At 36.8% G+C, this 27919-nt stretch overlaps 2 protein-coding genes and 1 pseudogene across 2 annotated transcripts; 2 read left to right on the top strand and 1 right to left on the bottom strand.

Moving 5' to 3' along the window:
- Positions 1–3686: 3686 nt before the first annotated feature.
- Positions 3687–5967, top strand: LOC113298676 (probable glucuronoxylan glucuronosyltransferase IRX7). Its single transcript, XM_026547474.1, has 3 exons — positions 3687–4513; positions 4623–4879; positions 5138–5967. Exons 1-3 carry the CDS (start codon positions 3845–3847, stop codon positions 5601–5603), a joined length of 1392 nt encoding a protein of 463 aa, XP_026403259.1. The 5' UTR covers positions 3687–3844; the 3' UTR covers positions 5604–5967.
- Positions 5968–6079: 112 nt separating this feature from the next.
- Positions 6080–7945, top strand: LOC113298677 (nardilysin-like). Its single transcript, XM_026547475.1, has 3 exons — positions 6080–6621; positions 7231–7415; positions 7507–7945. The coding sequence occupies exons 2-3, from the start codon at positions 7242–7244 to the stop codon at positions 7834–7836; spliced, it is 504 nt and encodes a 167-aa protein (XP_026403260.1). The 5' UTR covers positions 6080–6621; positions 7231–7241; the 3' UTR covers positions 7837–7945.
- Positions 7946–19629: 11684 nt separating this feature from the next.
- Positions 19630–23097, bottom strand: LOC113295342 (annotated as a pseudogene).
- Positions 23098–27919: the final 4822 nt, after the last annotated feature.

Below are 27919 nucleotides of genomic sequence, written 5' to 3'. Positions count from 1 at the left end.
ATGATCCTAAACAGAAAAATAAGGCAAACGTAGTAGATGATTCTGGATATTTTACTGGCATGGTGTCTGAAGTCAACCTTGTCTCTAATGTAACCAATGTGAGAGACTGGTGGCTTGATTCTGGAGCCACTAGGCATGTCTGTAAGTTCATAAATGCTTTCTCCTCCTATAACAAAGTAGGAGACGATGAGAAATTGTTTATGGGAAACTCTTCTACCTCTAAAGTGGTGGGAAAAGGCAAGGTTGAATTAAAACTCACTTCAGGAAAAACTCTCGCATTGAATGACGTGTATCACGTCCCGGACATATGCAAGAATCTTATCTCAGAAACCATCTTACTTAGGAAAAGGATATGTCACTGATAACATGATTAAGCTTAGTGTACTTTCTTTGAACTTGAATGATAATGCATCTTCTTCTGCTTATGTTTGTGACTCCTCACATGTTTGGCATGATAGACTAGGACATGTTAATTTCAAATCTATTGAAAGACTTGCTAAATTAGGCTGCATTCCTAAAATAAAATTTGACAGAGGTCATAAATGTGAAATTTGTGTTGAATCTAAATATGTTAGAAAGACCCTCAAGAAGGCTTCATGACCGTGGTTATGAAGATAGATTGGACAAGGTGGCCACTCCTCGTTCTAAGAAAACCAAAATAGGACCTAAAACTGTAGATTGTGTTTTCCTAGGATATCCTGAGCACACTAGTGCTTATAGGTTCATGGTAATTGGTGAGAACACCATAATGGAATCCAGAGATGCAGTGTTTTTCGAACACATTTTCCCTTTAGGGTCTGGACCTCATAAAAGGGTCCGCGATGATCTCTCAGATGTTCCTTCGACTAGTCAACCCCCGTCTCTAGATGCTGAAACCGAACCTAGAAGAAGTAAGAGGGTCAGAACCGAGAAAGGTTTCGGTCCAGATTTTGTGACTCTTACGGTAGAGTCTGAACCCCAAACCTATAAGGAAGCTATGACTTCTCCGGAAGCTCCCTTCTGGGAAGAAGCTTCAAATAATGAGTGGGATTCCATTCAACAAAATGAAACTTGGGAGCTTGTAGACTTACCTCCTGGTAGTAAAACCATAGGTTGCAAGTGGGTCTTCAAAAGGAAACTTAGAACAGATGGAACTATAGAAAAACACAAAGCTAGGTTGGTAGCTAAGGGGTACAGACAACATTAAGGATTAGATTTCTTTGATACCTATTCACCGGTCACTAGAATCACTTCTATCCGGATGTTGATTGCTATTTCTTCTATTTATGATTTGCATATACATCAGATGGATGTTAAAACTGCTTTTTTATATGGTGAATTGAATGAAGAAATTTATATGGACCAACCTGAAGGTTTTGTTGTGAAAGGTTTTGAAGATAAAGTATGCAAACTGAAAAAATCTTTGTATGGTTTAAAACAAGCACCTAAACAGTGGCATGAAAAATTTAATCATGTAATGATATCTAATGGCTTCAAGGTTAATGAATCTGATAAATGTGTTTACATTAAATCTGTGGATGATTCTCATGTTATTGTGTGCCTATATGTTGATGATATGCTCATATTAGGTAGTAACCTTGATAGTATCAATACCACTAAAAGCATGCTTAACGAAAACTTTGACATGAAAGACTTAGGCCCTGCTGATGTAATCTTAGGGATGAAAATCAGAAAGATGTCTGATGGATATAGTCTTAGTCAATCTCATTATGTTGAAACTGTGCTTAAGAGATTTAATCGTGAAAATGCTAAACCTGCAACTACTCCTTATGATCCCAATTGCAAATTGAAAAAGAACAAGGGTGAGGGTATTTATCAACTTGAGTATTCTCGGGCTCGGGCTCGGGTTCGGGTGTGGGTGTGGGTGTGGGTGTGGGTTCATTAGATCCTATCTTTTTGCTGAAACTTTTGGTACGTGTTTTACACACATGTAGAAGAATCTTCTTCTTTGTCTGCACGTGTTTGTCTTGGCTTTCTTGTATGTACGTGTTTGTCTTGCTTTCCTTGTCTGCACATGTTTGTCCTGGCTTTCTTGTCTGTACGTATTTGTTTTGGGTTTCTTGTCCGTACATGTTTGGCTTGGCTTCTTGACAACACACTGCTCTAAGCCTGACAAAAGCAACACTGTTTTTAACCCAACATTACCAGTATTTCTGTCATACGCATGGTAATCCTTCTCCAAATTCAAAAACGCTCATAAAACTGAGAAAAAAATGCCCATGAAGGACCTTTAATTAAGTGTTTTAACATGATCGAGTTAATGTTTAACAAAGCATTATAGTAGGCAGTTTCGCTTAGCTACAACTTTATATATAGCGAAATCAAGTATTATGGGACTTCCTTCGGTTTTAACATAGCAGATTCCATTAGCTTAGCTAAAAAGTGGATCATATATGATCCTGTAGGCCAACACAATGGTGGAGCAATTCGCTTCGTTATAGCTTAATTAAAGCTAAGCGAAACGCGTACGAAATTGCATCTCACTGTGGATAAGGGGTATCCCTTAGCTAAATCACACGGAAACTCAAATAGTGTCAAACAGTTTATTTTGTTTTTTATTTCCAAATATTATTTCTATTGATTTATATAAATAATATTTATGGTTAAAAAAAGTCTTAAGAGAAAAAATGGTGATATAATAGGCAAAAAAATAGTTTAGGTAAAATAAAAGAGTTAAAAGTCAAAAAATTAGGAGTAAAACTGAATATTTGGAATTGAAAACTAAGAATTCGTTCAAAATCATACGAAAACTGAGTTTCCATAAAATAACTTTTCAAACGGAAATTGAGTTTCCATATGATTTCCCTTAGCTTAAAGGGGATCAGATCCGATCAACTCTTTAGAATAGTAAAGGCATTTTACCACATTAAAGCGAAACAAAAAGACCACAATAGTTGGATTTTCTACCATTAAGCTATAGTGAAGCGAAATCCAACACAAGCTAAACGATGAGTTCAAAAAATTACTCTATTAAACCCACAGATAAAATCTATATTTCTGCTTTATTTTTTGTGGACCCAGAAATTTTATGGATGCAAACTCAGTTTAAATTCTATAAAAGCTAAGAGAGAAGAGGCCCATAGTAGAGCGTTTTCCGTTTGGGTGTCTATAATTTCTTTCTTTTTTGATACGCGGAAGCCGAACCCAGCTCCTACTCGAACCCAGCCAGTTAAACTGGCCCCACAACCAGACCTAACACCGCCAAATCCATTATACAACTAATCTATCATAAACTTTTACGGCGGGGATTAAACCCCTGATTTCCTCCTTACTGGAATTGATGGGATACCACTGAGCTATCTCATGGACCCAAAAAAAACGGCTCAAACCGGTCTTACCATAGCGCTTGACCTCACAAGTCAGAAGACTCACTGTGGAATGTGGATAGGTGAGGGTGTATTTGAATTGGACCTGCTCAAGGGCAGGGGTCCTGTGTGGTGTGGTCTGCCAGGGTCGAACCGAAACCTACCCTGTCTTGAGACAAAAACTAAATATAGAGGGTAAAGTGGTCATTCACACAACTCCCGAAAACCTAAACCCTTGCCAAGGTCACATCTCTTCCATGTGACCTTCTGTAAAAGCTCATTCTCTGCCTCACTGTTGAGTACTTAAACAAAGCCAACAAAAAAATCATTACAGTTTCTATCAATTCAAAACCAAAGAAAAAGGGAGGCTTCATTTTCATTTTTAAAGAGAAGAAAAATGAAAGACCAACAAACCATCTCAATCTGTTACTGAACTCAACATTTCTTTACATCTACTGCAATTCATATTTTCAGTTGTAGGTAAAGGAAAACCCCATTTCAACTACTCAGTTTCTGGGTATTTAAAAAATCTATTAAAAATGGCAGAATTCATTGGGAGAACAACAAACATCAAGAATTGCAGAAAAGGGTTTTATGTTAAAATGAGGTTTGTTCATAGAAATGGAAGAAATCATGAAAAGAACAGCAACTTCTTCAAAAGATACTTCAAATGGCTTGTCTGGATTACTCTGTCTTTATACTTCTTCACTTCTTATATGATAACTAGTACCAACAAACCTACTACTTCTCTTTCTAAGACAACTATTACATCAAAGAGTTCTCGAGCATTGTATGAAACCAACAGTGCAGCAACATTTTTGCAACACCCGAAACCAGAAATCTCTAAAGAGATGAATGGATTGAAGATCTACATTTATGATCTTCCATCAAAATACAATACTGATTGGTTGTCAAATAAGAGATGTAGTAATCATTTGTTTGCTTCAGAAGTTGCTATTCACAGAGCTTTAATGGGTAGTGATGTGAGGACATTAAATCCAAATGAAGCTGATTTCTTCTTTGTACCAGTTTATGTATCTTGCAATTTCAGTACTGTTAATGGGTTCCCTGCATTAGGTCATGCTAGACCTTTATTAGCTTCAGCTATTCAACTCATTTCTAATGAAATGCCGTTCTGGAATCGAAGTCAAGGTTCTGATCATGTCTTTGTTGCTTCTCATGATTTTGGAGCTTGTTTTCATGCAATGGTAAGATAAAGACTCAATCTTTGAAACAATGTGTGATTTTTGAGTCTGGGTTTTGATTGAATTGAGCTATTACTGATTAAATTTTGTTAATTTCTGTTCGACTTTGAAGGAAGATGTAGCTATAGCTGATGGAGTTCCAAAGTTCCTGAAGAAATCGATTATACTACAGACATTTGGTGTCAAATTCCGGCATCCTTGTCAACAAGTTGAGAATGTAGTAATACCACCGTTCATATCTCCAGAAAGTGTTAGATCAACGTTACAAACAATGGTGGTGCCGGAGAAGAGCAAACGAGACATTATGGTGTTTTTCAGGGGCAAAATGGAAGTTCATCCAAAGAACGTCAGTGGTCGATTTTACAGCAAGTAATTTTCTGACTTAAACTCTAATTAATTTTCTAATAATCATATCTAAATGACCAAATTACCCTTATATAACCTAGTTAGTAACAAATTAAAGTCGCTTTTCACTTAAGCCATTCAAAATTATGATCATTTTAGTGGACCGAAATGTGAACCGTGGGAGCTCAATCCACCTGAACAAGGGCATTTTTAATCATTTGGAAATTATAGAATTTTAATTAGTGGTATTAATGACTTCTTTATTGTTTGTTTTATTTACAGGAAAGTAAGAACACAGATATGGCAAAAATTCAATAGGAATCGAAAGTTTTATCTAAAGAGGCATAGATATAGGGGATATCAATCAGAGATCGTACGGTCTAAATTTTGTCTATGTCCACTAGGATGGGCTCCATGGAGTCCCAGATTAGTTGAATCTATAGCCCTAGGATGTGTACCAGTCATCATAGCGGACGGTATAAGATTACCTTTCCAAGGAGCAGTAAACTGGCCAAAGATATCTTTAACCGTTGCTGAGAAAGATGTGAGGCATCTCGGAAAGATACTCCAACGCGTGGCAGACACAAATCTGTCCGCCATACAGAGGAACCTGTGGGACCCGTCTATAAGAAAGGCCCTACTTTTTAACAACGAGATTCAACAAGGTGACGCCACGTGGCAAATATTATATTCTCTATCCAAAAAGCTGCATATGTCGTACAATCGATTAAGACTCTCTGGCCAATGAGACCGCGACACATGAGATGCTTTTACGTGGTTTACGGGACCAGGAATGACAGCAGATATTAGCTGGCATACAGCTGGGATTTGTTCTTGGACTGCTCAAAAACAGTTGAGGCCCCTGTAAATATGACCTGGATATGGGACACCTTTATGACAAGTTAGTAAATGTGGTGGACACGAAGAGGCTTGAGGGGTCGATGTCTGAGGTCAAGACGTTGGGAAATGAGAAAATGTAGATAACAATAAAGGTAATTACATCAAATTTTGTGAGAATATGTGAATTAAATATTAAAGAAACTGCAAATTGTAATTAAATTCTAATAAAATTGGCAACTTTGTCCTTGATAAGCAAGGTTTTGGAGACTTTATTACTGGGTTTTAGAATTCTTTTTGTATGTATTGCTTATGAGAGGGGTAATGAAGATTGAGGACGGCTAATATAAGTGTGGATGTTGGTATGTGATTGTCAGAAGTCTTTTAAGTTTTGGAGGGATGAGCTGAAGTGGAGACACTGGACTTGAAAGATACATGTGAGAACGCCAGCTCTTCAACACAATTTGTCCGTTGGGTGCTCCAGTAAGCATCTCAACGGTAAATTTTCGCAAGGGAAACCTTTTTTATAATCCCTGAATGAGCCACACGGAACACTAATCACTCGAAGATTCCGAACACATACCCCTTTTATTTGCCTCGTTTAATTGGGGCGCCAAAAACAATTAGGGGCCTGACTAATATGTTTCCCACGCCAAATGTTATAGGGGTTTCAAAAGGTGGCAAAAATACTATTATACCCTTCCGTAATAACTAACCTAAAAATCCTATCACCCCTTTATCCAAGGCCGCCAGTTTCATTTCCTATCTAAATAAAATATTCTTCTTTTCCCCCCCTATTCCTCTCTGCTCCCTCCTCCGCCATCAACGATCCGATTTTTTTTTTCTTTCAAACTGGCACGATTAGCTTTTACTACAAAAATGGAACGTACTAAGGCGGAATGGGAGAAATGTATGGCTCCAATCAAAAGGTATGTGAACTATAACCCCCTAATCTAACTTGGGTTTGCGTTTGATTTGATTTTCTGATTGAAAAAATTAGGTTTTCAACTGCAAAATTACAGTTTCAGTTCTAGGATCGTTATAGTCGAAGTCCTTATTCCTTAACGATTTTTCATCTGCATTTTGATATTATGAAATCAACTGCAAAATTGCAGTTTCAGTTCTAGGGTCGTCATAATCTAAGTCCTTATTCCTTAACGATTTTTCATCTGCATGTTGATATTATGAAAAATCGTTAATGTTTATGCTGAGGGAGATAACGACCCTAGGTTAGATAGTAGGATGTTTTAAGTACCCCGATGATGATTCATGTTGACGACCTATTTTATTACCAAACGACTCTATATTATACAAAACTACCTCTCTGTCCAAAATAATGAAAGGGTCGTTAGTTTTAATATATAAACCATTAACGATTCCTTATGACGATCCATTTTTAGAACCTAACGACTCTGTTTTATAAATAACTTGTTTACTATCCAAATAATTAGAAGGGTCGTTATCTAAAAGAAGTAGAGTCGTCATTATGTATTTGAGAATCGTCATGATCTAATTTGGAGTCGTCATTTATGTTGAAGGGTCGTTTGTGATGATGATGATGATGATGATCATCATCATCATCATGCTGGTAACAGTGGTTCTGGTCGAGGAGGATGATGGAAATGGTGGTGGTAGTGGTGATAAGGATGATGATGATGATGATGGTAATGATGTTGGTGATAAGGAGGATGAAGAGGATAATTCTACCATTCTTAAGCTTGTGGTGAGTATTTATTTTTGTAATTGTAATTGTCATCGTCATCTACATACAAATATAAGTTTGTTAATATGAATTTGTATTTGAATGCAAATAGAGGGAACGAATGAATCTTTTTGCAAACGCACTGTGTTGCTCGGCCGACAAAGGGGAAGTGTTCGATCCTGACAAACAACGTCGGTATGCTGATTACTGCAGACACGTTGAAAATCCCAATGCAAAAAAAATGTTTGCTGAGCTGGCTAAGGAAGGTAAGAGGACCAAGAAAACACGTAGCCAACTAGGAGAAGAACGTGTTGAACAGGGACAAGGTAGCCATCATCCTCTTGATGAACAAGGAAGTAGAGAAGATGGTGGTTCTCCAGGGGGTTGTGCAACTCAGGGTCCTAATAGAAGATGGGAAGTTAGCCGATCAGGGAGGTACTAGGGTTGCTGTCGAAATGAACTTATGTTTTATGTTACTTTTGACTTGAACTTATATTTCTTAACTTTTCTTAGATGCAACTATTTCGTCCATTAGATACTTCGGGTTTGGTTTGGATGGTTTGTTGAAATTATTTTGCTTTCCTAAGATTTTAGAACGTTGTTTAGAAGTTCTTTATTTAAATGTTGGCTAGAATGAATAAGGACTCTGAAGCTGATAAGATTTTATACTGTGGCAGCTTAAGGGTCGTCAACAATATATATAGCAGAATAACGACTCCTTCATAGTCGTTATTGTTATAGATGTCGGGAATGACGATTCTAAGCTATCTATGAAATGGTTGGTTAGTGTCGTTATTGAATATGATTACACAAATGACGACCCTAAGAGTTACATTTACAGAGAGTTTTTGATTTTAGAGTCGTCTTGGTATAAACAAAACAAAGTAACGACGCTAAGTGACCTAGATAGCTAGCTGGAGTCGTCAATGTTTATCAGACCACCCTAACGATTTTTCATAACCTGGAAAAGTTGCAGGTTTGAGTCGTCAATGTTTATCAGACCAACCTAACGATTTTTCATAACTTGGAAAAGTTACAGGTTTGAGTCGTTATTGGTAGTGCCCATAAAGTGAGTATACACTCCCCCGACTATGACGACCCTTACGCTGAGTTGTTCCATAGTGTGGATAATTCGACCACTTGGAGAAACAAACAAACAAATCGAAGAGTATAAGATGTTTACCTGATTGTTTTGAGCTTGGGGTTCCTCATTTTAAGGGTTGGTTCTTTCATTTTGAGCAATGGGATCTTCATTTGCATCAAAAACACAAAAACTCCTCTTCTTCTTCTCAACACACAAAAACACTACTTCCCCCCACCACCACCACCACCACCACCACCACCACGCGTTTTAACTCCTAAATCTGATTTTAATTTAAACAAACTAATTAGCTTAACTTAACAACTTAATTAACACTTATTATTTAGGGGTAGTTTGGACATTTAAAAAATATTGGGATAAGGGTTAACCACAAATTGTTATTTCATGACCTTTTTTGTTTTGTAGTGTGAGGCTCCTAATTTTTTTTAGGGGCCCTCAATTAAACGAGGTTTATTTGACCTAGCCGATTTGGGAAAATTATACGAGTCCAAATCTCTTCACACTCCTCTAATGAGTGTATATTTCACATATTTTTCCGGTGATTATTTAACTGATGACCCTATTACTTTCTATGTTTAGAATCATGATCCTCTTTACATAACTACCTAAATTAAATCAAGAATAGAGATTGAAATGTGAAATATACACTTGTTAAGTAGTGTGCATGAATTTGGACCCAAATTATATAGTCAACAAAAAACACTAACCATTGGAATCCCACCGTTTTCATTATAACCGGCGGCAGTACTTTCAAACCACTTTGTACCACATTATTCATCTTCTCCCTATTCAACTAATCTTCTGTTCCTTCTTCAAATTATTGTTTTTTCTTTCTAATTTTTGACTTTCCTAGGATGAACAATAGCTCTTACAGGTTTTTTCTTTTTAGTCTTAGAATGAACATAGCTCTTACATATACTTTTAGTAAACAAAAAACAGGCAAACATATAAAGCGAAAAAAATTGAAACATAAACCAAACCACGACTTATAACATAAGTGTAAATTTCTGTTACACTTGTTCTAACATCCCATTAAGTTTAAAGTCATTGCAGAAGTGAGAGCTGACGCGATGACACTTAAAACCTCAAAGTAGATAAAAACTAAAAATATCCGCAATTTGATCGCCTATAGCAATGTACTTGACAAAAAAATTCTTGGCAGCAACTAACTCCCTGATAAAACGAAAGCAATTTCAATATGCTTCAAAAGCTCATTAAAAATTCCTACTAAGATATGTGGCTCCAATGTTATCACACCACGAGACAGAGGGAGCAAGAGATGAGAAGCCATTTTCAGTAAGTAGAGATTGTAAACAAAAAATCTCTGAAGTAGCATCAGCCGATAGTCTATACTCCTCTTCAATGCTAAAATGAGAGATTGTCTTCTGCTTTTTATAACACCGTAATTGGACCTAAGAAAATAGTTGTGCCACTAATTGACCTTTTGTCTATGGGACAACCTGCCCAACCATCATCGGAAAAACTTGTAATTGTAAAACTGAAGATTTTTTAAACTGCAATCCAAACTCTAAGGTCCCGACTAGATATCTCATTATGCGTTTTACCTAGGACTGTTAATGGGTATCCATTATCCGGATCCGGATCCGATAGATTTGGGTCCGGTTCCGGGTCCTAAAGTTGGACCCATTAGCAACTTAGGACCCGACGGGTAATTACCCGATTGGACCCGAATCTAAACGGGGCCAAACGGGTAATACCCATTGGGTACCCGCGGGTATCGGGTACCCGTTTATTTATACTTTATTCATGTGTTTTGCTAGTTTTTGCTTTGATATTTTACTCGTTTTAATTTTTTCTCTTACATTTAATCTTTATTTAGTACATTAATAAGAAATAATAATAAATTTTATAAAAGTTATTTAAATCCAAGCCAAAAAGAGACAAATATTAAGTTTTTGAGGTTTTTTTAATAGTTTTCTTAAGACCTAATGGGTACCTGAGACCGGCGGGTACCCGGGTATTTAAACGGGTCTGGTTCTGGGTCCACAAGTGTAGGAACCGGACCCGGAACCGTTAGGACCCGGATCCGACCTTTATAAGTAGGGTCCGGGTCTAGTGATACCCGGAAGGACCCGGACCCGTTGACACCCCTAGTTTTACCTTTGTCCAATTCTCCTTAGTTGGAGTTTGCATGTGCCGGCAAGCCTTGTTCACAAAATAAGAAATGCCAGGCCTTGTAATGGTTGCATATTGCATAGGACCAACAATGCTTCTTCAAAGTGCAGAATCTAAACAAGGGATGCTAGGCATATATGGCACAACATGAACAAAAATAAGAGTGCTAATGTAACACCCGTATTTTTCGCATGACTCATATTTTAAGATGCGTCATTATATGGTTGCTTACTCTAGGATGTATCACTGATTCGTATCCTTAAGCTAGTAATGCACACTCATAAAGTGAAACTTCTTGTCCCGAAGTTCCATTCTGCAATGGTGTGCCGTGTATGATGCATCAGTGAAAAATTAAGATACATCATTTCGAACTTGCGATGCTGTTTGTACCCAGAAATATTTCCAGGCACTAAACACGGTGATTTTGGTGATGATGATCAGAATTCGGGTTATACATAAAACAAGCTTAAAGACGATAGACACGAATTTAACGTGATTCGGCATGGTTTGCGTACATCCACGGACGAATCCCGTAGGAAGAGTATTGTATTGATATGAGATTTACAATAATTGTGGTATAGTTACCTAACCTAGGATTCCATATCCACTTAGGGTTTAGGGTACACGTATTTATATTGATTATGTAACTCTAATTCTGATGTAAACTTGATGTGCAAGCAACTTGGGCAACAAGAATTCTGGAAACTTCTGTCACGGGATAACGGGCTTGAATACTGGGCCATCCGTGTATTTTATACACGGTACAAACATCGCCCCCTCTTAACCTCCGACTTGTTGGGGGTTAAGAAGTTTGGTTATCCTTTTGCCCCGAACGTTGATGATGAAACTCTCCCCCTAGCGTGAGTAGAGATATTACAAGACTCCCCCAACTGTAATTACCTGCAAAAAAATTCTCACGTGCTAGGTGAGACTTTTTGCCACGTGGTGGACTTGATGATGCTCGAGAGCTAGTCGAGACTTGAGCGGGATGTAGTGTGCTTGCGGATGGGGAAGGCTTTTTGCTCACAACGTAACAAGGTTGTAGCGCTCGCTGCTCGGGCAGGATGGTTGTATTTCTTGTGTTGAGTACGAGTCTTTGGACCAATATCGGGCATTGGGCTCGTGGTCGAGACGAGACTTTATGCTTTCCAAGGTGCAAGTCTTTCACACTCGCGTGCAAGACGAGATTTTAAGCTTGTGATAAGAGCAAGACTTATGTGCTCACGTGCAAGGTGAGGCTTTAGGTGCTTGTGATATGATGCAAGGATAAACATTGAAGGGTATAAGCAATTCTCATCTCAAACTGGATCATGTCGCTATCTACGAACCTCGAACTCGATCATGGCGTTATCCACGAACCACTCGATCATGTTGCTACTCCAAGTGCATATAAAAGTTTCTCAACACATGAATTTTTACTTCCATCTTGTAGGGAATTGAAATACGAATCTAACAAGCCAAAAATCACTCAATTCGGACTTTAAACGAAGAAGTTATTGACGAAACAAGATTTGAAAGAAGCGCGCGTGCTGTTGCACACGTGACAGTGACTGTATCAAGACTGCTAATGTGGCAGTGATGACGTGGCTCCTAAATGATGACATGGCATGCTGATGCGTCGATATATTGATGATGTGGCATGCTGATGTGACATGTCTACGTGGTGATGGAGATATTGCAGTCGCTGACTGGACTCAGGTGCTGACGTGGCATCGAACGTGCTGATGTGGCAGTACGCTGCAGATCCAGTAGCTGACATCTCAGCGAGGAGATGACATGGTGATGTTTGATTGGCTAGGCTTTCTATAACGCCTTCTGTAACAATTATTTATGTTAGTGTCTCTGAATTTCGCAAGACTTACTGCTGCTGTTTTCGCCACAGTTTCTGCAACTTTTCGCAACAGTTTCTTCAACCTTCGTGTAGATTTCTTCCGCACCTCTCTCAATGATAAAACACGATTCTTTCACTCGAATCCCCTTAGCCGGAACCAATGTTTGTACCCATAAATATTTCCATGCACTAAACATGGTGATTTTGGTGATGATGATCAGAACTCGGGTTATACACAAAACAAGCTTAAAGATGATAGACACGAATTTAATGTGGTTTGGCGTGGTTTGGCATGGTTTGCCTACATCCACGGACGAATCCCTTAGGGAGAGTATTGTATTGATATGAGATTTACAATAATTGTGGTATAGTTAGCTAACCTAGGATTCCATATCCTCTTAGGGTTTAGGATACACGCATTTATATTGATTATGTAACTCTAATTCTGATGTAAACTTGATGTGCAAGCAACTTGGGCAACAAGAATTCTGGAAACTTCTGTCACGGGCTTGAATACTGGGACATCCGTGTATTTTATACACGGTACAAATATATGCATACTTGTGTTGTGTTATCACAACAATCAAGCAATGAAAATAGATAGAAAAGATAGAAATAAATCTTAAATCTGAAGATCAAGCAAATATATGTTCAAAGCCACCGAAAATGGGTTTCATTCATAAACTTCAGATAAGAGAGAAGAAGAATTCTTCATTACACATTTATACCCAATCATTGAACCCTGATGCTAATTCACTGGATCAATGACACATGTAACAAATCCTACGGACACATAATTATATAAATAACTGATAACAGATATTATGGTGCAACCGTTCATAATAACTACTGGTAGACTCAGGTAGCCCATAACCATGTAACCATAAAAACTTGGAGCAAGGGATGCATCATCTTGGAATGACAACATTACTAATTATAATGCTTGTCTCGTACCAAAAGATGCAACATCGTGCTATATTGCTTACCAAAGCAAGTATCGTGATGCTAATGCATCAGTATACTGGGACCTTACTAATAAATGCAAAATTTACTTATGTTGCTTGCCAAGGATGCATTAGTTAGCATACATCATGTGGTAAAAGAGTGGTGTGTGTCCAACATATTCCAAATTTCTGATCGTAGAAATGTAAGACATATATAAGGAAAGAGTGTTTGTTGAAGATGCATTGAGTAAAGACGCGTCACTGTCTCTATAATGTTTACCAAGGGATCTATATAATTGTCTCCTATGAAGATTACCCAAGGAAGCATCATGATGCTACCGCATCATTATGCTTGTTGCTTAAAATGGGTTGGCGGGTACATGAAACTTAATTCCCAAACCTTTATTCGTAGAAACGTCAATAATATATATATAAGGATGAAGTAGTGGTTGAAGGTATATCAAGGAAAAATATATATATCTAAGCTACAAAACTTAGCCGGTAAAGCATAATTGATGCAAAAGCATCATTATTATTGTTTTACTTACTCGATGGACATATTTGATACGAAAACATCATTATGTAATGTTGACTTATCCATGGAATGTTCGTAAACGTGTAGGTATCACCGTTAACGCGTTTCTAAACCCAAAATGCATTGTTTTGATGCATTGTGAAGGAAAGATCAGTGTTGCACCAATTTGCATTTACTGGACAAAAGAATGCATGTTGCAAATTAAGTGGTGACAGTGATGCATAATCTTATGCATCAGCTGCAAAATCCCCTTAGCTTATACGCATCAGGCTTTGCTTGGCTTTTGGCCTTTCAACACGAATTTATTTTAGTTGCTAGTTCAGAAAATGATGAACTACGGTCTGTGCCTGGTCCCTTCATGGTACATGTAGGATACATAGGAAGTCGCAATGCATTGTACCCGTGTCCAACAATTTGTCACTCATATCATATAATTGGAAGATGATTACGACGCCTTTAGTAACTCATTTCATCTGTCTCGGCAATGCGATGCAAGAGATGATTGTTAAAGGTTTATTACCGATGCACAACTTGGTGCAATCCATATGGCCATTAGAGATTAAACCAGTGCAAAAGAAAGTATATTGCGCATGACCAATGCAGAGTGGGCGCCTCTATTGCAAATACAATGAAACTATTATACAAGAAGGTGTGCTGCTTAAAACTAGTGCACAAACTGGAGCACTACTTGCAGCAAGTTCAACGTGACGATTTCACAAAAATGTGTGGTGTAGAACTTGTACACAACTATGTGCATTTCTGTATACACTGGAACTAGAACACAAAGTGGTGCATCTCTATATACACTGGAACTGGATACTCCCTTAGGCTTGTCCGGCTTTGATGATGGATTTTTCTCCTTTTCATATGGTTTAGTTGGTGTTAGAAATGTTGAATAAATGTGATTTGCAACAACCGGTTTCTTCACGGCAACCTCCTCCGACGAGTACAAGATTTGGAAGAGATTCAAGAACTTGTTTTTTCATATGGGGAAGGATGTTTTGTAATCAAAGAATGTTTTCTCCGACGGGTGCTTTGTTTTCCCAATAGGGCAAATGTTTTTTTGAATCATGTGATTCTTCTGGTAATATTGTTTGGTTTGTTGGTGATCTGATGTATGTATGTTATGAGGATGGTAATGATGTACCACAAAATATGTATTACCCTAACTTTGATATGTATCTTTTCGGCCAGTGGAAGAGCTCAGAATATTTTTCTGATGAGCTTATTGTAAGCACGACGTGGATGATGTAGATCAACTTTGGTTTCATAGAATCTTTCTTTTCGGAAGAGGGTTACGTTAGATCGATTAAAAAAAATTCTACCGATTTTTGGATCATGTTTCATCGATTCAAGCTCGCCCTTATGCACGAGGGATATTACTGTTACTGGTTACGAGATTCTGGTTCTGTTTAAAAATCGCATACCATCGAGTCCTATAGTTTCTTGTTTTGGTTATCTCATGTAACAACGGGTTTATCCCTGTTTTCTTATTAAAATATATATACACTGGAACTAGAACACAAAATAGTTCCATATAAAGGAGTCTTTGGAAACATCACCACTAGAATTAGAAAGATAAAAGAGGAATTGGATAGGTGATACCAAACATCGAACTATGATGAGGAATCAAGAGATACATGGAAAGGCCTCCTTCTCAAGTTAGTTAAATGGAATAACATTGAAGAACAATTCTGGAAAGAGAAATCGAGGGATGATGAGATTAAGTTGGGGGATAGAAATACAACTTATTTCCACACCAAAATGGTGAATTGGTTCAGGAGAAATAAGATCACTAGATCTTCAGCCTCTGATGGTTTCCCTGCGATCTTTTTCCAAAACATTTGGAACATTGTAGGACCGGAGGTGATAGCCCTAATCAAAAATTTCTTTGAAACCAAATTTATGCTTAAGGAGTTGAATCATGCATACATTCCTTACTTTTATCCTTAAATTAGACATTCCTCAGAGAGTTGGGGTCTTCCGCCCTATTAGTCTATGCAATATTGTTTATAAAATTATCTCTAAAATCATAATCAATAGACTAAAGCCATATCTTAACTCTTTCATTTCTCCTTTTCAAGCTACCTTTGTGCCATGAAGACAAATCGCGAACAATATTCTGATTGCCCATGAAATAACTCATGCCATGAAGAAAAAAAAAAAGGAAGGAAAATTGGGGTATCAAGGAATTAAGATAGATATGAGCAAGGCTTTTGACCGGGTTAAGCGGACCTATCTTGATTAAGATTTTCAAGAAAATAGGGTTTTCTGACCAATGGTGTGACCTCATTTACCAGTGTATTAGTACTACTTCCATCTTGGTCCTCTTAAATGGCTCGCCTGGTAAGGTTTTCAAACCATCTAGAAGGCTCATGCAAGGAGACCCCCTTTCTCCATACATGTTCATTATCTGCGTGGAAGTTTTGTCTCGAATGTTAATCAATGCCGAAAGCAAGAAACAGATCTCTGGAATCAAGATAGCAAAAACCTGTCCTTCCATCACGCACTTACTCTTTGCAGATGGTATACTGATTTTCACCAAAGCCGGCCTCCGTGAATCCAAGCACCTCATGAAGATTTTAAATGATTTTGGAACTTTCTCTGGTCAATTAATCAATTTGGATAAGTCAGGAGTTTTTCACACTTTTCATCTTCCACCAAGTTTTAGCAAATTACTAACCAGGACTTTGAGAATGAAAAAAATAAATTTAAAGGAAACCTATCTTGGTACTCCTCTTTTCTTCCAAAGGTCCCGACACCTAAATTTCACCAACTTAATAGCAAAATTCAAAGCTAGGCTCAAAGGATGGAAGGGTTTTAGGCTCAAGCAAGCTAGAAGGTCCGTGCTTGTGAAATCCACACTAGAATCGGTCTCTATATACCAAATGACATGTTTTCCTATCCCGACCAAAACTTTAAAGATGATGACGGTGCTTCAGAGAGATTTCTGGTGGGGAGAAAAGGATGACAAAAAAGGATTCTATATCAAAGGATGGGGAATGATTAGCAAAACCAAAAAGAATGGCGGTCTTGGTTTTAAAAATCTCAAACTGGTAAATGAAGCAATGCAAACAAAACTTGCTTGGCGACTTGAATCTAATCCTCAAGCCCTTTGTGCTAAAATCTATAAATCTTGCTACTTCCCATCGACTTTCCCAGTAAGAGGCAATTATAAAAAAACATGGATTTGTTGCTTGGAGTGGGATCAAGGAGGGCCTAACCAAATTTAAAAAATTCAGAATATGGGAACTAGATATTCACTCAACAACCAATATATGGGAGCATAATTGGATCCTAAGAGAGAAAACGCCTCTGCTAACCCAGTCTCAACAGGAGACATCTGAAAGATTTTTGGAGATTGGCGAATACTAGGACCCGGTAAGGCGTGACTGGAACATAGCCTTGTTGGAGACTATTTTCGATCCCCACATTGTTGATCTCATCTGGTGCATCCAACCCCGTATGGATGGTCAAGATGTCCTCCGTTGGAGTCTAACCAGGAATGGGAAATTCTCAACTAAATCTATCTATGAGACCTTAGAAGGTACGGTGGAAATGTCCCAAGTCTTGAGTCTGTTAGACAAAATTTGGAAAATTAGGTCTACCTCTAAGATAAAACTCTTTCTTTGGAATTAGGTTTCCAACTGCCTTCCCGTAAGAGGGGTGCTAGCCTATAGAATGACAATAGAGTCTGATAAGTGCCCTATGTGTAATTCGACTAGAGAGATTGTTTACCATCTTCTTGTGGACTGTCCTTTCGCGAGAGCCGTTTAGTTTGGCCTTAGCACGGCTACTAGAGTTAAAAATTACATAGATCTTCAGGAATGGATTCTTACTTGGTTCTCTGACCCCCGTGATTGGGATGATCCTATAACTGACTGGCAGCTGTCTGTGGCATAGTGGTTTGGAATATATGGAAGGCAAGATGTGATGTGGTCTTTAAAGTATTGAAACCTACACCGGTGGAACTGATCAGGATCATAGAAACTAAGATAGTAGTTCATAATTCTCTCATCAACAAAGGAATCAAGAGTAGTACTTGGGTAACTAGAGGAAAAAAGAACAAGGAATGGAAACCACCAGCGTTTGAGAAATTAACTTTGATGCTTCATTCAAGGAAGGGGACTTAACAGTGGGACTGGGGCTCATAGATCGGAATCATTCAAGTACCTTTGGAACAACAACATGTATTAAAACATTTGCAACACTCTCATGGCAAAATGTTTGGCAGCAAAGGAAGCAATCAAATGGGAAACTTCAATCAATCTAACACATGCAATTCTCGAAAGGGACAACCAAGATGTTATCAATTATTTGACTGGAACAAAAGACGATTTGGATTGGTTGTGTCGAAGAATTTTGGAAGAAGTCAAGACTATGGCTAAATCATTCATCTATTATCAGCCGATACATACCGGAAGATTGGGAAATGAACTGGCGGATGCTTTAACCAAGGAAGGACGGAAAACGGGACCGGCAACTTACTCTCCAACAAATATCTCCATGGCTCTTTTTGAATTATTAAGTAAGGACTCAAAGTTTATTTTCAATTCTGATTATGAAACTCGCCCGGCAACGACGAACAACATTAATATAAATTCTCTTTTTGCCTAAAAAAATATAAATTCCAGATACACAAACTTAAGGAGGACTAAAGAGCAAACAGCCCAGCCATTTGGCACTAGAAGCTCTTCCTGAATCCATAATTCTGACTCCACAAAATAGAATCATCCAATTGGTATAGAGAGTCGCCAAATTCCATGAAAAATTACCAACCTAGTGGATCTAGCAGTGAGGATAGCGTTCTTGTAGAAGTATGAAAGCCGTAATTTAGGACCTTCAGGTAGGTGCTTCTAGTGAGACTTGTTAATTGCTGAGTAAGTTGTAGGTTTAATTAGGCTGCAGTATTGGAGAGATAGTGGCGGTGTCATGGCTGCTTACACCTCATAAATGAATGTGATTAATGGTCTTTTAGAGGATCTCCCAGCACATTCCTCTTGGACAATATTCCTTCTTCACTACTGCTCTCATTGGCAACTGACAAGGCACGACTGGGGACTCAAAGGAGACACATGGGAGCATTAATTGCCATAAACGTCGGGTCCAAACATATCCTTCTATTGTCCCCAATTGACCACCATAACTAGCCCTGGACTAGTAACATGTTTTGCTTTACTTATTCGTTTTGAACTCCAGCATAAACGGAGAGAATGGAGTATTTATTTCATACACAAGTACAGTGAGATATTATAACTTCTCAGCCAAAAGTCCAAACCTAAACAGACCACAACAGCACAACACGACCAGATATTTGCATGTCGGGCATAAGAAGTAAATCATAGAGACGCAGGTTTGTACATGGAAGCATTGGCTTCCATAAGAGCCGAATCAAAACCGTATCCTTCTAATGTCCATAACTGACCTCGGTAAAGCAACATGTTTAATAATCCAGCTTCAGTGGGGAGAATGTATCTATAAGAACCTAGGCATATTCATATGAATATGCACAAAGTAATCCGAGAACGTATAATCCAGGAGAATAAAACCAGATATGTACGCCATTTAGAGTATAAGAAGCATATTATGGAGATGTACGATCTCTGGATTACATCTGATTCCATATGCAAGGGAGTGCATTCTGTTTTACACCATGTACATAGAGGTAAAGAACTTAAGATGCGGCTAACTAATACTTCTTTTATACACTACAGAGCGAATCTCTCAAAAAACCTACAAATTCACGGTCGAACTTCAGTTTCCTAGGGGAATGCTTCTATATCCACCCTATCTTCTGAGAAAATATTTACATAGCATATATACTTACCTTTTTAGACCTGCATATTGTTAACTATTACTAGGTTGGGAGGTAACCAAAATAGAAAATGATTTATACAATGGCTTCAGACGACTGTAGTCAAGCATTCTTATCACTCCCAACCCATCAACATCTTTCTGACTTCGCATTCAATCTTTTTCCATGACATGGAGAAACCATTCCCTTCATCAAGAAGGATTCTGTAAACTTCACACTCCTTGTCGCCAATCATGTGCCTCCCAATGTCAGCCTGAAAAAAATAAAAATAAAATAAAAATAGGAACAACAAAACAGCATAACTGATCACGCTTTGGAAGAGAAAAAGTCAGCACACTTCTCTCGAAGTAGGGTAAAAGGAAACAAACAGGGAAGATAAATATACCGAAAAAATGCATATCTTGAGCACTTCAGAGCAAGGGTAATATCATAAAAAACAAGAGGCCGACCCGATCCAGATAATTCCACAGGATTGACAACGAGAAGCTCTGAGTCAGGACCCCTGCTGACAACAGCTACCTGAAGCGGATGCAAGAGCTCCATTCGCAGGCGAGAGCACAAAGCGTTCTGCTTGTTTAGGTCTACAATCTTCTTCCCGTCAGCTTGAACTACAAACAAGTCCAGCTCACAATTTTGTTCATGCTTTATCGAGAACCGCCCGTAAGAAATCTGATAATACATAGCAATATAGCATCATAGGGTTTATAGATGAAAAGAAACAAAATCTATTTGGTTTCGACAGAGCAAAGGGACAAGGAAGAAGAGAAGAATTTGACATGCTTATCCTACCACATGATTTGAGGCGAAGCTGATGATGGAACAGTGGTTGGGGAGAGGATGACCAAAACATAACCAAAGAATCCCTGGAAGTCCTAACTATCATGTCAAGCTAAACTTTGAGGAGCATATGCAAGGTGAGATGGAGACGAAGCCCATGAAGGTTGTGAACAAGAGAAGGAACACATAACGTCTACCTACAAGGAAAATATACAAATTCTTAACTACTAACTTAGTTACTTTTTTACTTAAACATGTAACAAAATGAAGAGCATCAAATTCCCTAATGTAATAAGCTGTAGAGAAATCCACACAATTTAAATGTGCAAATCGTGAAACACTACATAAATACGCATATACAAGTATTTTACTGTTGAATTTGAGGTATTTACCTTCATATTATAATCTTTAAGTGTTTTGCATCATATCATAGAGAAGGCCTTTGTGATCTATGCATAATATTTAGATGAGAGTATGAGCAGGACTGAGAGAATTGTCCACCGTGACAGATATCTTGTTCCACGGAGGATATTTACTTGGTGGGTGATTGCCCTGCTCCAAGCCAAACATCTCTTCTGTGATGGCAGGAGGCAGAATAGACCCCTGTGAACAAGTGAGAACTTGAAAACCACTCAATTCTATCTCACAGCTTATCAATGCATCACCTAAGACATATCTCAAATGATCATATACATCCTCTTGTCTCAGTTTTGTCTGCAGTAGTTCCCTGAAATATGAAACGCATCGTTGCCAACATGAGAATGATAACTAGAGACTTACCTAAAGACAAGCACAAGTAGTTTTAACTCTTTAACACAAACAAATAGAAACGCTAACAAATACAAACGGGACCATTACTTCACATATTTTTACTTTTTTTCTCTCTGCCTAAATCAACCTAGCAAAAAAATGATGCTTCGATTCGTCCATTCCCATCTTATGGTAGAGTCAGGTCCCCATTTCCGTGTCATCCCTTACTACGACAGAAAAGGTCTGAATTTCAACCTATTTTTATGAGCTATGTTTCTCATACAGATAGTTCCCTTTCGTTGATTTTTATAACAAGTACCAGTTTCTCCAAAACTAAAAATACATTTTGCATCTCAGAATAAAGAAAGAAGAACAAAATTGAAGAGAATTGCAAACCTTGTGTCTGTTATGAAGAACAGATCCATCACTTTATCATCTGGTGTGGTGGATACCTTCACACTCCATATTATAAGTTCAAGTTCACATAACACTTCAGTCACATCTGCAAACATACCCCAAAACCATAAGAACCTCTATACCCCTATGGCAGAATTACAAGTTAACAACTGCACACAGATCTAATACCTCCTAAACCATAAGAACCTGTACACCTATGGAGTGTGAAATATATGAAGTAAACAGAAAAACCCTTACCATGCAAGAGTCCTCTTCTGTCAGTGCAGCAGAACTTTAACAAGAAAACTTGTGGAGGTTTTGGTTGCTGCAATTCATTCTGGTAAAAGTAAATCCCTGAAGTTGAATAACAAGAAGGGCATGCTCCTAGCAATCTCTTCTTCAAAGAATTCCATCTAGTCCTTCTTGATTTCTCCACTACCCAAAACAATATGTAACACCATTTCCCATCTGTTGAAAAATCTTCACACCAAACACACATATAAACATACAAAATCAAAACCAACAAAAAAAGAAAACAAAAGAAAAACTAAACAACAGCAAAATCTTAGTAAAACCCTTACCTCCTTAGAAAAGAAAACTAAACAACAGTAAATGTTTTCGCCCGTTGTTATATATCAATGAATCAACATCCAATATATGTCAGTTACATCCTATTTCTCATGTTCGGGAAATTAGATGGTGTGCTTTTAATCGTCACAGTCTCACGTAGTGAGCAGGTATCGAAAATATCTAACTAAGTCATGGCATAGCCCTAACGTAGTAGTATATGATATGGTAGTATGTATTTGATACAATCGAGGATTTCTGTTTGATAATTCAGATATTATCGTTCTCAATCGTATATGTAGATTTCCATATATTAGATGTTTAAATACAGTATCATATGCAACAATGTAGTTAATTAAAGTTGAATGCACTATTACCATTTTTTTTTCAATGTGTGTAATTATTCTCCATTATTTATTTAATTTTTTTTTATGTGTGTAATTTCGACAAATTATTCCATTAGATATGAAATGGAATATTTCATTATTTGCATTGGTCAAACAATAGTGTAAAAATATATTAGGCAGTAGACGAACGATTTTGTTATTCAAGCTGATATCCCGCTCGTAGAGGATATATATAGAAACTAGATGAATCTTCGAAAGATTCCTTTTGTCTATCACGCTAATAATACATTGGATATTGCGATCGTTGATTGTTATTTTGGAAATAGGGTTCATCATCGGATGATAATGGATGCACTTGTTAGCTTAAACTATCGAATGTTAACCTAATTTTATCACATGGACACTCAAGTTCGATTATTCTATATCTTCTTGACTAGCATAGTCAGGTAATAAAGCTAACCTGTTACGTTGTAAAAGATGCAGATCTTGTTATCTAACACCATGATCTAGATCTTGAGTGTGCCAATAGAATAACCACGAAATCAAAGACACTCACGTACACTCAATCAAAAATAAAAAAAATAGAAAGAAAGTTCATTGGGAGTTAGCGTCTACACTTTCTTGTTGATCAATACTAGCTGACAAGCTTTATCAGTTAGAGAGGGCCTAATATGGAACGGGATCTAGGATCGCTTCTAGAATTAGAACGAGAACTTATGATTCTTCTAAATCATTATTTGAATATGAAACTTAATTCAAGTTAAAACTAGCTTTTAAGCATGATTATGAAATTGCTTTCTATCATGTTTTCAAAGCACAAATTCATATCAAAAGTTCAACAATAAGTAGCAAAAAGCACAACATTAATGTTATATCGAAATAATGAAAGGATAGAAAACTATACTTCGTAACTTAATACAATTTGTACAAAAAAAAAAAAACTAATGTATATCCTCCCTTTGATACTACACTTTGATCATAGATAATGCTCAAGTCACCTTATATACCAAAGTCATGTAAACAAATTTCACATACTATATTTTCAATGAATAAGATTGTGAGAACTAGATAGAAAAAGAACAGTCGTTCAATGCTTGCGTACCTTAGTTTGAAGGATGATGTCTTTGTTTATTCTTCAGTTCATGTCTTCAATGAGTAATTAGAGTTTTGTCTCAACATTTATATGTCCTAAGTTTAACCTAACGAGGTTGATTTTAATAAGGCGATAAGTTTTGGAACTAAACTTGACAACCAAATTTCAAATACCAGCGCTTGGAGGGTCCAACCAAGAAGTGCTCTAACAATTTGCTTTTCTCTATTTTTTATCTCACTGCTTGTTCTAATTTTCTGTCATACTTCCTTGAAAATCTATCTCCAAACCCTGAAACTTACTAGAATGTATTGTACAGTAATTTTATATGAAAACATAACATATGAGACATATAGATCTTTATGAGTTAATATGTTATAAAGTTTGAAAAGTTGGATGGCCAAGTATTTTGTGAAAAACATCAATCGTTGTGGTGATACTTGAAAATATAGTGGTAGAAAAAGCGTTAGTGTGGTGAATGAGGTAAAAACCATTCTCATGAGAATCTTGAAAAAGAATCATCCCCGAGATCATATCCTTTACACAAAAATCATGAGAATTAAAAGTCAAATCACAATTGTTGTTTGAGGCAAATTTGTCGATAAATAAATTGAGTGGAATTTGTGACAACTACAACACGGTTGAGTATAACAGAATGATCACCATTAGTTTTCAAAGTTGATCCAAGGTGAAAAAGTACACATACCTGAGCCATTCGTGATACCAATTTACTCAGAACCATCCATCATGTTAGAGCAATTCTCGGTTGAACCCATAAGTTTTGTTATCTCAAGCTTGTTGTCAACGTTAGATGATCAAAATTATATGTTGATTTCTAGTCTACCAGGTCAAGTTTCGGACTAGGTTAGAATTTAGTAGTTGAGTATCAGATATCACCCTCGAAGACATTTGGAAAACTTTCCTATTACGTATGTGAAGACTGAACCATTCTATTTTACTCACTATCTTACATTCTATCTGTTGAAACTATGTCGTATGACTTCCAGTATATTTACAAAGAAGAAGTTTCGAGTCAAGCTTGTCTTGTTAAAAATCTCAAAATATGATTTTAGCAAAGATGTTCAACGGTTCTTAACAATGTTAGTTCAAAGCAATTTATTGTTTGTGAATTAATTTGTAGATCAATTGAAAATTGCCCATGCAAATGATTTTATCACTTGGGAATGTTTCAAATATCAAAATAGAAATTCAGAACTTTTGTAATTTCTGTTCAGGGTAGGTTAGCGAACCAGTTCGCAAACCATAGATATCTGAGTTTCAGAAATACAGGGAAGGTTAGCAAGCCAGTTTGCAAACCGTAAGTTCAGTTGGGAACAGTTCACGAACTGTGGTGAACTGAATTTTAAAGTTGGTATAGTAGGCTAGTAGTTGGTGAACCCGGTTCACGAACCGTTGCATCCTGAATCGTGAACAAGCCTTACAATTCACGAACCGTTCTACCAATTATCCCAACAAATTCTAGCAGATGCTAAAAGACTTATATTTTAAATATGTTTAGCATCGCTAGAACTCTCTTAAACAATTCTAAGACTTAGTTGATCACTCAAACATTTATGTGTTTGCATCATGATTAAATTCTTAGGTATTTAAATGAACATCAAATTGATTTTAGTTCTTATGTCACACTTGCCAAACCGAACAGTTATTGTACACAGTTTTGTATATATTTTTCTATTGTATTTTCAAAACCTAAAAGTATTTGCTTGGTTTTCAAGTTATCTTAGCTTGAATTGTGAGAAACCCCTGGTCATTGAAAACTATATATAGAAATTCTTTTTCAACTTGGAAATTCAATCTCCGACACTTTGTGTCCTAGTTGATTCCAGAGTTGTCCTCTGTTAACCTAGGTTTTCTCTGAGAAACATAATTAGGTCCACGACTGAAAGACTTCGCTTTGGGGATTCGTGAAGCCAGGTTCGACTATCTTTACCTTGATAGTTCGCGTTTCATGATCTTGCTTTTCTGTTATCGAGGTTTTGGTAATCTCTTTCAGGAAAGATAGATAGTAATCGTAAAACTCTATATATTATCAAGGATCATTCAATTGGTAAGAGTTAGAGATATAAACTCTATATATATATTATCAAGGATCATTCAATTGGTCTACTTGCAACTATATTAGGTTTTGTCCATATAGTTTGCCGAACGAAAAAGTTGGTAGTGTACTTGGAGAATCAACATAGAAAATGGTATGATTATTTGCACAAGAGTCGCCAAACCTGGTGGATTCATCATCATGAATTATAATTGCATCTAGCATATCATGCATGTTCTTTGGAGGTTGTCTACCTTGATAAGTGAAATCAAGTCAGCGTTTGCATCCCACTGCAGTACGACCATAGTTAAAGAAAATCCTATGTTGAGGTTTATTATAAGCGAAGGAACCAGTAAAAGGATATTCCGTAAAATAATTTCGAGAAATTTTGTTTGGAAATCATCTTCCACCTGATCATCTTCCCTTACCTCATAAACTGTAGCCTCTTCCTCTTTGAGAAAAACCATCTGGAAAACCATATGATTGATCAACACACAACAACAAGGGATTAGCCTCATCACCTTTTTCACCATTAGCAACATCTTGCGTGACGACTAATTTTTCAATCAATAATAGATTGTGAAACTCTAATAGATTTCAAATTAGAATAAAAGTAGCAAAGGAGGTGTATTAATAACTGGATAAAGAAAACACGGTAGTAACGACCATTTCAGTATCAAAAATAAGAGATCTAGCAACAACTAACTCATCATCAACCTATTAACATCAACAAGACGAGATGTACCAAAAGCATTGCTTGCTCGATTGTCTGCAATTTGGTTCAGAGTTGGATGGCATGAGTAATAAAGATCTTTTAAAACATTGTTCATTGCTCGTCCACAAACCAATAAAAATAAATATACCGGCAACATAACCAATCGTAGTATCAGAAACAATAGATTGAATCCATAGAATAAGTGTTGAATCTTCACTTTCCCATAAAATAAAATGAGGATTAACAACGTTTTCATTGGCATTACCACGGGTAGTGGATTTCTCTGGACATGGACGAGATCCGTCATGTATCTGGTGAGTTACATTTTTTTAAACATAAGCAAAATCATAGCTCACCAAGTCAGGTAGTTACAATCTTTAAACTTGATAGGAATAAAATTAATGACAAGTGTGTTCGACGATAGAGTACAAAGATAGGTGGATCCATTAAGTTGATCAAGAAATGAGATAAAAAGCTGATATGAGAAGAATAAACGAAGTTCAAAGTAAAATAAAGAAAAAAAATATTGAAATGATGTAGAAAAAAAATTGAAATTTTAACACAGCAAAGAACAGAAACAATGGAAATTAAAACTTGGAAAACAGAAATTGATCAAAAAGACAAAAATCACTTCAAAGATAAAATGTAGAAGAAACACATAAAAAAGAATAACTAAATGAAACATCACTCCTAAACAATTGAATAAAATCAAACAAGAAAACAAGAAGATGAAATAAAAGTAAATTTTATGAAGAGTCATTAACTGAAGATAATATCAGGATTAGTTCGAGCAACACATTTTCCCGTCTAATACCATAATAGAACCGATAAGATTCACCTTATAAAGACATGATAAGGTTTATATACATACGAGACACACACGAGACTTACACGAGTCGCGAAAACTAATGCACAGAGCACATACGCGAGGTGTACAAACAAACTAACTATAACTAATGGTACTCGGAGCAAGCATGGTTGTCAAAAGACACCTCTATGGGTCTTACTAAACAATTGAGCAATTTTTTGGTTCAGAAAATTAGATTATTCCCTTGGAAAATTACATTTTTATCTTGTTCAGGTTTAGTTAATAAAATTGATATTCCCCATATTTATTCCTTATTTGTCCCTACATGGTAATCAGTTCTTAATTTGGAAACTTGTGTTTGTTCCTACTAGGAACCATTAATTATCCAAATAGTTAATTGTAGCTAAGGATACATGTGGAAAGAAATTTTTTCTCTATCTTTTTCTTAATATACATGTACAATGCAATTTTATCAACCAAATCCGGATGGATGGAGTATAAATGTATACAAGTGCATGTTTGGTTCAGTTTTTTAAACTTGTTTTCTTAAATTGTTTACAACCATTTTTAGAAATGACCTAATTTCTTTGTTTTCATTTTTTTCACCTTCAAAATGCGTTTAGTATACATGGTTTTTAATAATGCTGATTTTTAAA

Source organism: Papaver somniferum, chromosome 7 (genome assembly GCF_003573695.1).
Source record: "Papaver somniferum cultivar HN1 chromosome 7, ASM357369v1, whole genome shotgun sequence".
Classification (NCBI taxonomy): domain Eukaryota; kingdom Viridiplantae; phylum Streptophyta; class Magnoliopsida; order Ranunculales; family Papaveraceae; genus Papaver; species Papaver somniferum.
This window is presented reverse-complemented; position numbering and strand designations above follow the sequence as displayed.

Excerpts from the sequence above, each read along its gene's own strand:
- LOC113298676 (XM_026547474.1), top strand. The coding sequence starts at position 3,845 with ATGGCAGAATTCATTGGGAGAACAACAAACATCAAGAATTGCAGAAAA. Across the intron at positions 4,514-4,622 it reads GAGCTTGTTTTCATGCAATG|GAAGATGTAGCTATAGCTGA; the intron begins GTAAGATAAAGA and ends TCGACTTTGAAG. Across the intron at positions 4,880-5,137 it reads AGTGGTCGATTTTACAGCAA|GAAAGTAAGAACACAGATAT; the intron begins GTAATTTTCTGA and ends TTTTATTTACAG.
- LOC113298677 (XM_026547475.1), top strand. The coding sequence starts at position 7,242 with ATGATGATGATGATGATGATCATCATCATCATCATGCTGGTAACAGTG. Across the intron at positions 7,416-7,506 it reads CTACCATTCTTAAGCTTGTG|AGGGAACGAATGAATCTTTT; the intron begins GTGAGTATTTAT and ends GAATGCAAATAG.